The sequence below is a fragment of the Amblyomma mixtum genome, chromosome 2, assembly GCF_055824585.1.
Source record: "Amblyomma mixtum isolate Tamu chromosome 2, ASM5582458v1, whole genome shotgun sequence".
Taxonomy (NCBI): Eukaryota; Metazoa; Arthropoda; class Arachnida; order Ixodida; family Ixodidae; genus Amblyomma; species Amblyomma mixtum.
The window spans coordinates 112,101,348-112,114,363 of NC_143013.1; the positions used below are offsets into that span (position 1 = coordinate 112,101,348).

Consider the following 13,016-nt stretch of genomic DNA (forward strand, 5'->3'; position numbering starts at 1 on the left):
GTAAAATATTTAGGAAGACACGCACGTTTTTATCGCGGTACTTGAATAGATTTACGCACGCAAATAGTATGGAAGTGAGCCAATTATTTATTTCCTGGGTGCTTTATTGTTCGAGCATCAGAATGACCGGAGCCGTAACTCCTGAAATGCACACAGATAGTAGCAGCCTCGAAACTGCCAGGAAGGATATGTGAATAAACCCTGGAAGCTAATAGTCGCCTTCACCATCAGGGCACAGGTCGTGGCTGTGGGCTGGAACATTCACACCGCAAGCGTCGGCAAAGTGGTCAATACAGTCTTGCGGAACGTTGTCCTTTACTTCATGACGAGCCCACAGTGAGCAATCTGCAAATAGAGAGCAGATGCAATAACACATCGTGTGCTTCTTCAAGAGACGTGTTGTTAAGAGAACATCTCCAATGCGTATAGCTAAGCTTGTTAATTTTTGCGCATTCTACCCTTGCGTACATTTTCTCTCACTGCATCCTTAGTGCAATTAAGGACTTTATTTTCAACCTCGCCTCCGCACTGTGATGTGCGCACGAACGCTGTGTACTGTCAAACGCTCAGGGAAACATGCACAAGACTAACAAAATGTGAACAGGAAAGCCAGAAGACTTTTTATGAGGTAAAATGACTACTTACACATTGGATTTTATTTCGATGGTGCTAAGGCAGCCCCGTTGAATAGCCAATGTATCTTGCTTTCATTCTCCAAATTAAACAGATTTTTGCTTTTGCGTTACCGTGTTCGGAATCCTTCTACACAGTTTCACAAATTACACAGCGCGTAAAAGTCAACCATATTTTGCGCACGGGCCCAAAAATGATCAAAAGAGCAAGGATCACCCTAGAGACGTACGAAACTCTCTTAAAATGTTTTTTTTTTTGTGAAGTCGGAAGGAGGCGTGAAAATATATCTAGATGCTCATAACTGTGCCTTGTAGCCAGCCGAACATGTTAAATCTTTTTGTAATTGAGGTTTTTATTGTCTCTCAATTTTTCTTCAGGATTAGCAAAGACATCTGCATTTCCTCGTCAACTAAGCAGTAAAGAGGCTATTGCATCTGTATGATGTTCGCTGTGCGCAGCAAGCGTTGAGAACACCTAAAGATGTATACGATGTGGGCAACCTATACTTTGATATAGAAGTAGAAATTCAGGTACAGCATAAGGCCTTGAGTTATTTGGCCGTCAGTCGGCGAAACTGCCGATATCCGTATGTTTGAAGAGTCCACCCACTCACCTCCGCCCTCGTGAAGTTTCACCCACCCGCCCGCCTACCTGCGATCTCCACAAGGCCTCCACCCAGCAACCATCACCCACCTCCTCATAGTGGAACCTTCCAGACGCTCATGCGAGAGCGCAACGCAACAGCGATTACGAAATTATATTCACAACGGAATTGGAAGGGATGCGTGTAAAATAAAAAATGGCGAAGCGAAACGTAAAACCAGTACTGCTCAGGCAGTTTTGCTGCATCAAATGTTTTGATTCTCCGTCAGTTTTATTCCTGGCACCAGCCTTTCAACAAACTTCCAGCGCTATGGAGAAGTGCGCTCCAAGCCGAGCGTGACAGATTCCTTATAAGCTCGTCGGCTTTGAGGATGGATATTTCAATTTCTTTATGCGCTCTTTTAGAAAACTGACGAACGAAATGTTCTGGACCGCAGTCTCTGGACGGTGAATTTTCTGGACAATAAGCTAATATCTTACGATTTCCTTCTCCTTGAAGCTCCACGTCCGCCACTACGCAGTTCTCGTAGTCTGTGTAGTAGTTAATACCCTCCCTCGGAGTGGGATCTGAAAGGTTCAAACGTGGGGCACAGTTTAGGTTGAACCAGTCGAACTGGTTGCTATTCACCATTTTCAGACACACTTTAAGCAGGGGTTAATTGTTTTTCGTAAAAAAAAGATAGCCTGTGCAACAAATAAAATCTTTCAAATCTCTGTGAGTTAGGAGTAGGCTTTCTTATAGAACAGTATTTATTCACGAAAAGATCAGTACAGACTCGGTAGCTAGTCTTGAGAAAAGAGTAAGACTTCACGGAGTAATAACTTTTTCAATGCAAATTAAAAAAAAATGAGAGTGTGGCTACAGTGACACAGAACCAGTACCTTTAGGTATAGACCGGGCCCTCCCATAAAAACACTTATTGAGGCTGCAGCTCTCCACCGGAAAAATAAAAACCTTTAAGTCTCTGATGCCTTAATACGTGGCAGGTTTCTTCATGAACTACGCTATTAGTAGAATACTAAATATAATTATACCTAAACCACTAGGAAGGGAAAATCTTTTAAAGTCTGTTGTCTTTCACATCAAAATAAAAAAGCCTTTAAACCGCTTGTTCATTCAAGTGCTTAATTCATGATCTTTAAGATAGTCCATCTAATTACGCTTCAAAAATGTGTTAAGAAAGATACCTGTTGGTGGAGAGGTTAATTGTCTCCACTTGAGCCTTGCAGTGAACTAAGATATGGCAAGCGTGAGTCTCCGACCCCGAAAATTGACTGTGAATGTGGGTTCGTAAGGTAAAAAGTGAATGCAAATTCGTAGTAAACCAAGCTGCGTGCGGTAGCCGGCACCCATCGTATAGTATGACGGGGTCGGCATTTCGTCCAAGGCGAATGGACGATCTGCTCTGCTCACGCAGTGCTTCATAGCTGCCGGCAGTAGTCGCTCTGGTCGCAATCAACACTATGGTATGGTATGGTATGGTATGGTATGGTATGGTATGGTATGGTATGGTATGGTATGGTATGGTATGGTATATGGGGCTTAACGTCCCAAAGCGACTAGGGACGCCGTAATGAAGGGCTCCGGAAATTTCAACCACCTGGGGTTCTTAAACGTGCACTGACATCGCACAGTACACGTGCCTCCAGAATTTAGCCTCCATCGAAATTCGACCGCCATGGCCGGGATCGAACCCACGTCTTTCGGGTCAGCAGCCGAGCACCATAACAACTGACCTACCGCGGCGGCCACTTAATCAACACTAGAGAAAGCCAGAACGATTGGAAAGCCAGAGTCAGACGCTTACATTATGAAGCTGAAGATCATTGCAAATGCAGCGCCACAGATTCTTCCACAGGAATGCTAGCCACTGTGCGGTAATGAGGCGCAGTACCGTGAACTCTTAGCCTAAAAGTAGCTTCTTACTTTAGCTAAGCTACACGATGTGTCGTGGCTGCACAAGACACCGTGTAGGCTGTTGCTGTCGACGCGTGCTTGCCATGGTACTACATACCAGACTATCGCCTGTTTATTATTTGATAACTAGGCATATATATCAATAGTTTGCATCTAAGCATTGTAGCGACATCTTTTTATAAATAAAACGGCAATTAACTGAGATGGTGTCATTTTATATTAAATAGATATTAGGTGACACGCAGCCATTTATTGAAAAAATAGACAATGATGCAGCTTTAGGAGACAGCAAAGGGAAGCTCAGATTTTTGAGCACCTTCAGTGAATAGTATCGTATGGGAAATGCAAGGAGGAAACTGAGGAAGAAAAAACACGTAATTAGGAGAACAGATAACCCTTTGCACAGTAGTAGAGGCATGAACGGAATTTAATGAATTTAAACCTTGCGAATTTCAGAGAAGCAGGTTCGCTACGATAGATGGCGGACGGTTCGTGCATGATTGTGCTCAACAGCAACCACTATGATTCGGTTTTGTTCTAAAGAGGAAGTAATCTCAATCTCATTGCTCATTAAGCCGGGATGTGAACGAAAAAGAGGTGGTCGCAGTGACATACATGACGGAAGGTAACAGTCACGGAAACGAAGGATCGTAGGGGGTGTTTTTTACAATTTACACTGTAAATTGGAGGTTAATGTGCAAATATTTAACTCTTAGACATAATAAGTAAGAAAGCAGAAGAAAACAACCACATGCATCTGGAGGGATCCGACCCGACGGCCTCCGAATTTACCATCCGGTGCTCTACCAACTCGGCTGCGGCGGTGGCTGTCCAATGTAGTGCTTTCGGGGATATTTATGTGTAGTGTAACCGAACGTTGGGAGTATTCACCAGCGCCACCCTCGTCCACTGCGGCGGACGTGGTACGTCCTGTATTACGGTGAATTCCACGTAGGAACGTGGTCGAACGTTCAGGGCAAGAGCTGTGCGAGAACCCTCTTATGTTACCTAAGGCATCAAGACTGCCGGGTTCCACGCACTCCTTCAAATATTAAGCATACAAGTGAAGGGAAAAGAGGTGCCCGTAATGACATAGATGACTGAAGCCAACCGCCACCAAAACCTAGGAGCAAGGGGGTGTTTTTTTTCAATTTGTGCTGTTAATTATTGCGAGAATAAAGTACAATTATTTTATCACCCGTGATTAATGGGGCGCAACGGTTTTTCTGTTCTCAGCCATGATGATGGAAGCTGATGGAAGCCAACAGCCACCGAAACCAAGGAGCATAGGTGTGGTTTTTGTTAAATTTCGGAGTTAATTATTGTGAGAATAAAGAGAAATTAATTTATAAATGTGATTAGTGGGGCGCAACGTTTTTCTCTTCTTGGCTAACAGTTTTTCTCTTCTTGGCTAACTAACAGACCTACCTTAATTACCAGCTCCACTTACCAACATCAGATGTAACAATCACCGTGCCAGGCTCATTTCCAGCTTTGATGTGAAAGGTAAACACCTCTCTGCAGAAATGTGCGCAAAGTTTTAATGTCTAGGAACAATGGCGCTTCTAGAAACATTCTTTAAAATGCAAAGCACGCTACGTATCCAATGTTGAGAGGAAAAGTTCTACTAGTCGGTACATAGGGCAAAGGAGTGAGCGGAATATGCGTGCTAGGAATGCTACAACCAAATAAATAAACGCAAAAATCTGTTATTTTCTGCTCTTACTTTCATCGTAAAAAAATAAAACCTGCAAAGGGGTTCACCTACAAAATTTAAAAATTAAACAGTCAATTTCGCTGAGACTAAAGGGTTGGTTTTCGGCGCATATTAATGACAATAATTTGTGAGCTATACACAGCCGAACTCGGTGCTTAACATATCTCTGCGTTACGAAGGCGAATTCGCGCATAATCAGTCTATACTTAGGATAGTCGAAATTAGGTTAATTTTGACTAAATTTTCCACTGGTTCGATTTACTGTAGTCAGCAAACAACCGCTTGTCAATAAACGACAAATGTGTCACAGCACTTTGAGTAGTGAAAGTGCATACTGCGTGTAAAAACTTTGACATGTTTTTTGTTTGGAGAACCAATATCCATAGTAGTAGGCTGGTCAGAAGTTTGAGTCCGCCAAGGTGGAATAGATTTGTAATAAGTGACTAGTTACTCACTGCAATCCACCGAACCTCAGCATACGGCTACAAAGGAAAGCTATGCAGCTTTCCCAGAAACATAGTAGCCAAAGAAAATTTATTCCTGGGCCTGGGTTACAACCATTGTCCACCGCTTCACCGTTACTCTCGTGGGGCTTACTGAGCCCATCGGGCATCATTTATTGGCTTCGTAGTGAACAGAAAATTCACTACCCAGCTGTCGGCAAAAAATACTTGTAGGTCGCAGTCTTTGATTCTAAGTCAATATCCTTTCTCTTCCCTGTCAGGCACTCGAAGACGGTGTCGTTGTCCGAATCCGAAATGGCAACTGCGTACTCGAACTTGGTCATTATCTGCAATGCATAGCACATTCGAGTTTATTTTTACACGCTCTGTGGTGCACAGGATTGACCAATAAAGATTTTGCTCGGAAGGTTTTTGCGGTGTGCCGGAAGTTGCGAGCCAAAAAGCAACTGCACTACGAGATTAGAAAGAACGATCACAGATGTACCTCTAAATTCGCCTGAAAAAATTTACAGATTTAATGCTGCTTCAGAGAGTGTGGAAGCCGATAATTGCGTTTGACCGCAATGAGAGACGTCCCAGACAAAGTCAAACCCCATTCTTTTGTTAAGAATTTAAGAGAACCTTCCGTGCGAAAACCAAGGCAATATGATTTGAATAGAAATGTGCACAATGAGGCGGGAAGATCAGAATTTGGTCAGCCAAGACAAATCGAAAATCCCGGTATCGCATTTGGGTGAACTGAAGTCGCCAGCGTCTCCTGCATACAGCTCATGAAACGTGCTTATAAGCGGCGCTGAGGCTGCTTTGTTCAATATACAGTGTGTTTCACACTATTCAATATACATTTTTGTTTTACAAGCAGAAAATGACCATCTTTGCAGGTTCCGGGTTTATTATACGGCATGGCGGACATTATTTACCTAATATCATGCAACAAAAAGACGAGTAATTCCTTACAGTAAACGGTTCAAACTGTTATTTCTGTGTTTTAGGGCATACCATAAGATCGAGAAATTCAAGGCCTTCAACATCGATGGTGAGCTCGGCTGATTAAAATTTCGAATCGACATTGTGCATCCAGATATAGGGCCCGGAAAATACTAGTTTCACCATTCCTGAAGGAAGCATTCTCGTATTGTGTATTGATTAAAGGGCGGCGCTGTTCCTGGCATCGCGACGGGAATCGCTTATACAACATGAACGCCCAAGAAGAGGTCAGCTGCATCATCATGATCATGCCAAGTCTCTAGAATTAACCCTGACTTCGCCAGTTGCGGCCGCCGTATTACCGCAAATTTCTTAATCTCATCTGTCCACCTAATTTTCTGCCGCCCCTCATGCATGAAGTCTATTAGGCTGCTCGTTTCCTTCTTCTTAGGTTTTTACCAGAGTTCCTTTTCTCAGTGTCACCAGCATTGTTATATTAATAAATGGACGCCCATCTTATCAATGTGTGACATGGGACAGCCAACACGAAGATCCCCTAAGAAGCGTTATAGTGCGAATGCCTACATGAAGATCCGTTCAGAAGCGTTTAAGAGCGAAATCACTACTTGACGAGGTGAAACCGGACCGCCGGTTTGTGTGATGCATGACGCTCAAAGTGGCCTTTGGCAAATAATAAACAAAAACTACATAGAATCTTTACTACATTCGAATCAGCCTGGAAGCTTGGATTTGTGCTACGTAGAAGACAATGATGACCGGATGTGGCGCTTGACGGAGCAATTCGATATTGATTGAGATGACGTCCTGTAATGCGCAGCGCGAGAGTGTGGTGCAGTTTAACCTGAGTCGTTTTCGGCGGCGGTTGTAGCCTGTTTGCGTTCCTTTGAGTGTCTATAAGCATAGTGTACATCACTGGAAAGCCCGCGTGCCAACTCCGCAACGCTATACTCCGACTGTTGCGCCGCATGGTCTCCTGATATTAGGCAGGCGACCGCATGCATCCTGTGTCCTGACACTAGAACGTATCGCGTACTACATATAATTCATAGCGCAACAGTTAAAATTCAACTTTTCCACTAAGTTTTCGCAAATTTTCTGTGGAATTCGCCTTTTGAATCATTGAGGCGAGATAACCTTTTTCGGCCTTTAAGCGCTGGCAGCCTTGGCTTAGTACACCTGTATTTCCGGCAGATAGTGCCATGTTTCATGTTTTCCGGGACACTACACATCCACTAGTGCGTGAATTTTTGAATGCCAATTGAATTAATCTTTTACCAAGCCTCATTGTGTCTTTTAACGTTTGTGCTCGTGAGTGTTTTTGGTGATTCATGCATGAGGTGTATTTTGCTGCTCGCTTCCTACTTGTTCGGTTTTTCCCTGAGTTCATTTTCTAAGTGTCGAGGGGACTTAATATGTACGCTCTTAGTGCCGCTTATGCACTGCTCTGTGTATTTTGGTTTACAGGGAAATGACGTACCCAGGAGGGTACGTAAAATTCCCCTCTCGCCATGGACACAAACATTTTTCTATAAAATGCACACTGAGACATTATCGGTTAAAACATGGCTAGAAAAAAGGATATTTTAGCGTCTACGGCAAACCGTCTTCTCTGTGATGCTCCTCAAAAAATGGGTGAGTAGGACATGCACTGCAAAGCATGATCAATGAATTGGACAGGGAGAGCAGAACGGTGGGGCTAAAAATTAACATGCAGAAAACCAAAGTAATGTTCAACAGCCTAGGAAGGAAACAGCAGTTCCCCGTTGGTAGCCAGGTGCTGGAAGTAGTAGGAGAATATGTTTATTTAGGGCAGGTAGTGACAGGTGATACAGATAATGTGAGGGAAATAACTAGAAGAATAAAAATGGGGTGGAGCGCATATGGCAGGTTATCTCAGATCATGAATGGCAGTTTACCAATGTCCCTCAAGAGAAAAGTATACAGCAGGTGTGTCTTACCGGTACTCACCTATGGGGCAGAAAGGTGGAGGCTAACAAAGAGGGTTCAGCTTAAGTTAAGGACAACGCAGCGAGCTATGGAAAGAAAAATGATAGGTGTAACGTTAAGAGATCGGAAGCGTACGGAGTGGGTGAGAGAACAAACGCGCGTTAATGATATCCTAGTTGAAATCACGAGGAAGAAGTGGGCTTGGGCAGGGCATGTAATGCGAAGGCAAGATAACCGCTGGTCCTTAAGGGTAACGGAGCAGATTCCAAGAGAAGGCAAACGTAGCAGGGTGCGGTAGAAAATTAGGTGGGCGCATGAGATTAAGAAATTTGTGGGAATATGGTGGCCGCGGCTGGCGCAGGACAGGGTTAATTAGAGAGACATGGGAGAGGCCTTTGCCCTGCAGTGGGCATAGTCAGGCTGATGATGATATCTTCCGTCGTAAAGATGCAATACCCTTCTGGGAGATCATGCAACGGAAATTGAAATAAACACTTCATTCCATGCCATGCTAAAAGACATTAGCTGGGGTTTAGGTTTGATTAAACATGGTAGGTTTGCGTAAGAATCCATAGCGTTTCATTCGGGATCATCACCGGTTGTAGACGACTCGGTTTCGACAGAGGCGCGCTGCGCCCGTCTAGCAGCGTCTTGAGCGTGCCGCTTAGCAAGGCGCTGTTCGCGTTCTACATCTGCCTCCGAAGCCCGTTGTCGTTTCCTGGCTTTCGAAGTCTCTCTTTCTGTTTATCAGGCGGCATAACGACTGAGCCGGCAAGCGAGCGAACGCATTTTGTACTCCCCCCCCCCCCCCCCCCCCCCCGTTCTCCAGCCTACTCTCCACACTCCACAGCTCGCGAGAGCGCGGCGACGGCAGCGCCTTCACTCGGCAGCGGCGCAGCTGCAGTTGTAGTGCGCCATGCCTCGCACCACCCTAACCCGACGGCTTGAAGTGGGAGCCCAGCGGAGGCCGTTCAGGTTGCCAGGGCAACGACACTCCATCTGTTGCGCGCCGTACCTCGCGCTGCCCTTACCCGACGGCTTGAAATGGGGGCCCAATTGCGATATCTGTCTGTGTATATTCTAATCTCTGAAGCGCTACGCAATGTTGCCGGGCCAATTTGTACATGATTTCAACGAAAGAAGCGCGCTAAAGGAAAGACCTGGAATAGAAGACACGCAGGCACAGAACACTGACTAACAGAAGGTTTATTGCAATGCTCGCAATAAATAGCAGAAAAATGAAATAAAATTAAAAATACTAATAAAAATAACAGTGTGAAGGCGAGGGGAACTCCGTTTGTCACTTCTTGTCGTCAAAGGTTTCCAAGATATCCGATTTCTTTTCTTGTCAGTGCCATGGATGCGGTGCTGCAACTCTCAAGCTTAAGCCTTTGCATGCGTTTGTATCAGTGATTTCGTAATTCCTCTCTGTAGTCTTCATTGCACCTTTTGGTACTCAGAAAACATTCAGAAAACATTCAGAAAACATTCAGAAAACATTCGACGGTAAACTCTGGGCCAGTCTCTTTTTTTAAGATGGTATTTGGGCTCCAGCTGAACATTTCGCGTTAAAACGAGGACATCTCTTATGAAGCCGGCACAATTGCCCGCACGCGCTACAAGGGTGCGCACTCCTTGACAGTGGCCGTGGAGTGCACATACCTACTTCGGCCATCCCTTACAGGATGTGGCGCTCTGTAAGCGCAGAAAACTATGAAAGAGGAAAAAGAGAAGGTGTTACGAAGGGCTTGTCGCTGTGTGCCTGGCAACAAAACGATGTTATTTTTAAGGAGAACGCCTTTAATGGCTCATGCTGTCGTCCGTTAACAAAGCGTGTCACACGGGTGTAGCTCGGGAACTAAAAAAGATAGAGAACCAATGGTTGCTTCAGATAGAGGTGGAAAAAATTAACCTAGAAGCCAAGTTTGATGACAGTGGATCAATTAGTAATTAATTATAGGCAAAAATGTCGAAATTCCGTTGAAATAGCGCGGACGTCGACATAGCCACGGGAATAGCGTGACGTCTCATCCACCGGAAGTCGTTACGGCATAGTGAAAATTGTCTCAGAATGGTTGGACAAACGTCGGATTTGTGTCAATTTAGATGGGCAAATATGTAATTTAGCGTAATTAACACTTTAACAACATTTCAGCCCGTTTAAGTGAGGCTGAAGTCGCTGAGGTAACTTTTCTTTCTGAGAGTTCAGATACTAGAATGAATCTGAGTCCGGCCTAGAGAAAAGTACGAAAAGAGGTGAACTTGAGAATGGGTGGGCCAAAAGTAAAAGGAGTTTGAGAACAGGCTGAACGCGATTGGCACAATTAACATGAAGCGTACTTTAGAGAATTAGAGAAAAAAATGAGAGCGAGGTGTAGAGAGAGAGAATAGTGGAGGAATCGAGGGGAAATTCAGAAATTTGAGTTTAAACAGGCAAGAGAATTTAGAGAGAAACTCAAAAGCGCCACTAGGCAGGAAGAGAAAGTGAAGAGCATGGTCCACAGTGACGATAGAAAAATGTTGTAGCTAGCTGTGCTGCTCAGACTTTTGCTGCTGAATATTCCGTAGCTGCAGTTGCCTTGCGAGTGAAGGCAATACCTGAGTTGCGCGAACCGCGGTATTAAAGTACATACTTGCGATTGTTGATGGAGCTACTGTAGAGAGTGCCAATATTTTAATCCTATTGGTATGGATAATCTGGGGTTTTTCGCAGGAAGACCAAGTTAAGTCAAACCTTAAGGAATTAAAAAAAATTCGGATGTAGGTCAGTAAGCTGCACTGCTGCTCCAAAATCCACAATATCGTTAAGTAACCCCGAGTGTGAACGCTGCTATGCCGAGATAACTGAGCAGAGGAGTGTGCTCGGGAATCTCAAAATTGTTCCAAATGATCTCACTGACAATGCTAAGAGTAGGGGCGCTTTGGAGACCATTTTTGTCATGAAAAAAAAAAACAAAAAACAAATGGCTCGATCACGTCTGAGGGGGAAGTGAAAATTTTCGCCTCTACCTGTAGTCACAAAGTCTACTACCCTGTGAAAATTTACTGTACAGTGCCGGAATCAGGAAATATAAGAGGCAACCTTCTGACGACCGGACTAAAATGAACAAGATGACAGAAAATAGAGAATTGTGTAGGAGCGAAGAAAATGATCATGAATGACTGTTGAGGCATGTATTGAGTGCTCTGCATGTGTACACATCAGTACATGAAAAAAGAATAAAGGCAATAGAGAGAATAGAAAGTTTAGACTAGGAGGAACAATAAGGTACTGAACCAAATGCTTTCAACCAAGTGTAGCCATTTCTTTCAGTTCTATTTTTCTTGTAAAAACATTAAATATATAAATGAAAGAGAGAAGGGGACGGGCCACCAGAGCTTTTTCTGAAATAAAGGGAGCCTGAAATGATTTTCATGGTGTTATTCTTGTGCAAGAAACCCGTAGAAGTGGTCTTTTGAAGTATTCGAGTCGACTGTGAAGCCCCTGCCGGGACCCTACACACCAAAATATATATTTTATTAAGTTTCAACTCGCAACTGACTACAGTAACACCGCTTTCAGCATTTTTACGCACCCCTACCCGGTGACATACTGTCCCGTCTTCCCAGACTGTCCCGTCCAGTCTGTGTGGTCCGTGTCCTTTTTGCGCTGTTTTTGAAGAACAGTGACATAGTGTAGAGAATCTGCGCAAGCCTTTTTTTAGATTTGGACAAGTGAAAAAATGCTGAATATGGCACTGTGGGGTGAATTTTCCGACGTATTTTTTGCCCTTTTGGTGCGTCGGCGTGCGCCTATTGAGTAGGAAGCGGAGAAGCAAGATTTTTAATCATTAATATTCTCGCGTTTTCTGTATCTAGATCAAAAATGTTAGCGGTAAAGTGACGAGTGGTGAATACAGATGGCTCTTACATTTCTTTTACCCGCAGTAAATTCTATTTTATGGTCCCAGTAGAGCCAAAAGAACACAAACAAAAAGAAGCTGGGCGGTCAAAAATAACTGCCCACAGGCTTTTTCAAATGGCTACAACATCTGGCGCTGGCCTGTTGTTTGGCATTCCATGCTGGATGGTTAGGAGAAGGAGACTGCGCCTTTAAGGTACTTCGAAAGTAAAATAGGCCGCAGTGGGCCCACATATTGCGCACACCGCACAAGACGGATTTCAGTCCCTGGCTGGTTGGTTTTCTATCGCGGGAGTGGTAAAGTGGTCTCCCCAGACTTGGCGATTGACTCTCCTGGGATGAATGCTTGGAAAATGGCCTGTTTTGACCTCACTTTCCGTCGATGAAAAATCTATCCACGAGGGTCCGAAATTCATGTTGTGTCGCAAGCCCATTCCAGTCCGTTTTCTTAACAAGCACCGGTTCAAAACCACTGACACTATATGAAGTTTTAGGCTCTGTTTACAAGCTATCACCCTGGAAAGCCAGGCAACAGGCACGAAAGTAACCTCGTATTGATTTGGAAAAGCCAGTTGGTAGCCTCCCAGTAGCGGCAGTCGAACCCACATTCTCCTGAAGCCGAAGAGAATGCTGTACTTTGAGGCCTCGGCTGCTTTGCTCCTAAAGTTTACACCACCGTGGAGGTGTCAGTTGTTCTTATCTCTCTTCTCAGCCTGCCGAGAGATTTAGAAAGGTCGGAAGTTACGCTCTAAGGTTCTGGCAACAATTTCTAAAAACAGGAAGCACAACTTGTGTTTTGCACGTATACAGTGGAGCCGTAAAATAAGAGAAAACACATTTTTTAGCCTTCGCGGTGACAAAGTTCGCCATTCGGGGATTTAAAGC

General features: G+C 44.3%; 1 protein-coding gene across 1 annotated transcript in view; it reads right to left on the reverse strand.

Moving 5' to 3' along the window:
- Positions 1-83: 83 nt before the first annotated feature.
- Positions 84-13,016, reverse strand: part of LOC149360595 (uncharacterized) — a 50,449-nt gene continuing 37,516 nt past the window's right edge. The window contains exons 5-6 of the mRNA XM_089572403.1: positions 1,717-1,803; positions 84-345 (exon numbers count right to left, since the gene is read on the reverse strand). Coding sequence (XP_089428529.1) covers positions 209-345; positions 1,717-1,803 — 224 coding nt within the window. The 3' untranslated portion in view covers positions 84-208. The remainder of the gene's footprint in view (positions 346-1,716; positions 1,804-13,016) is intronic.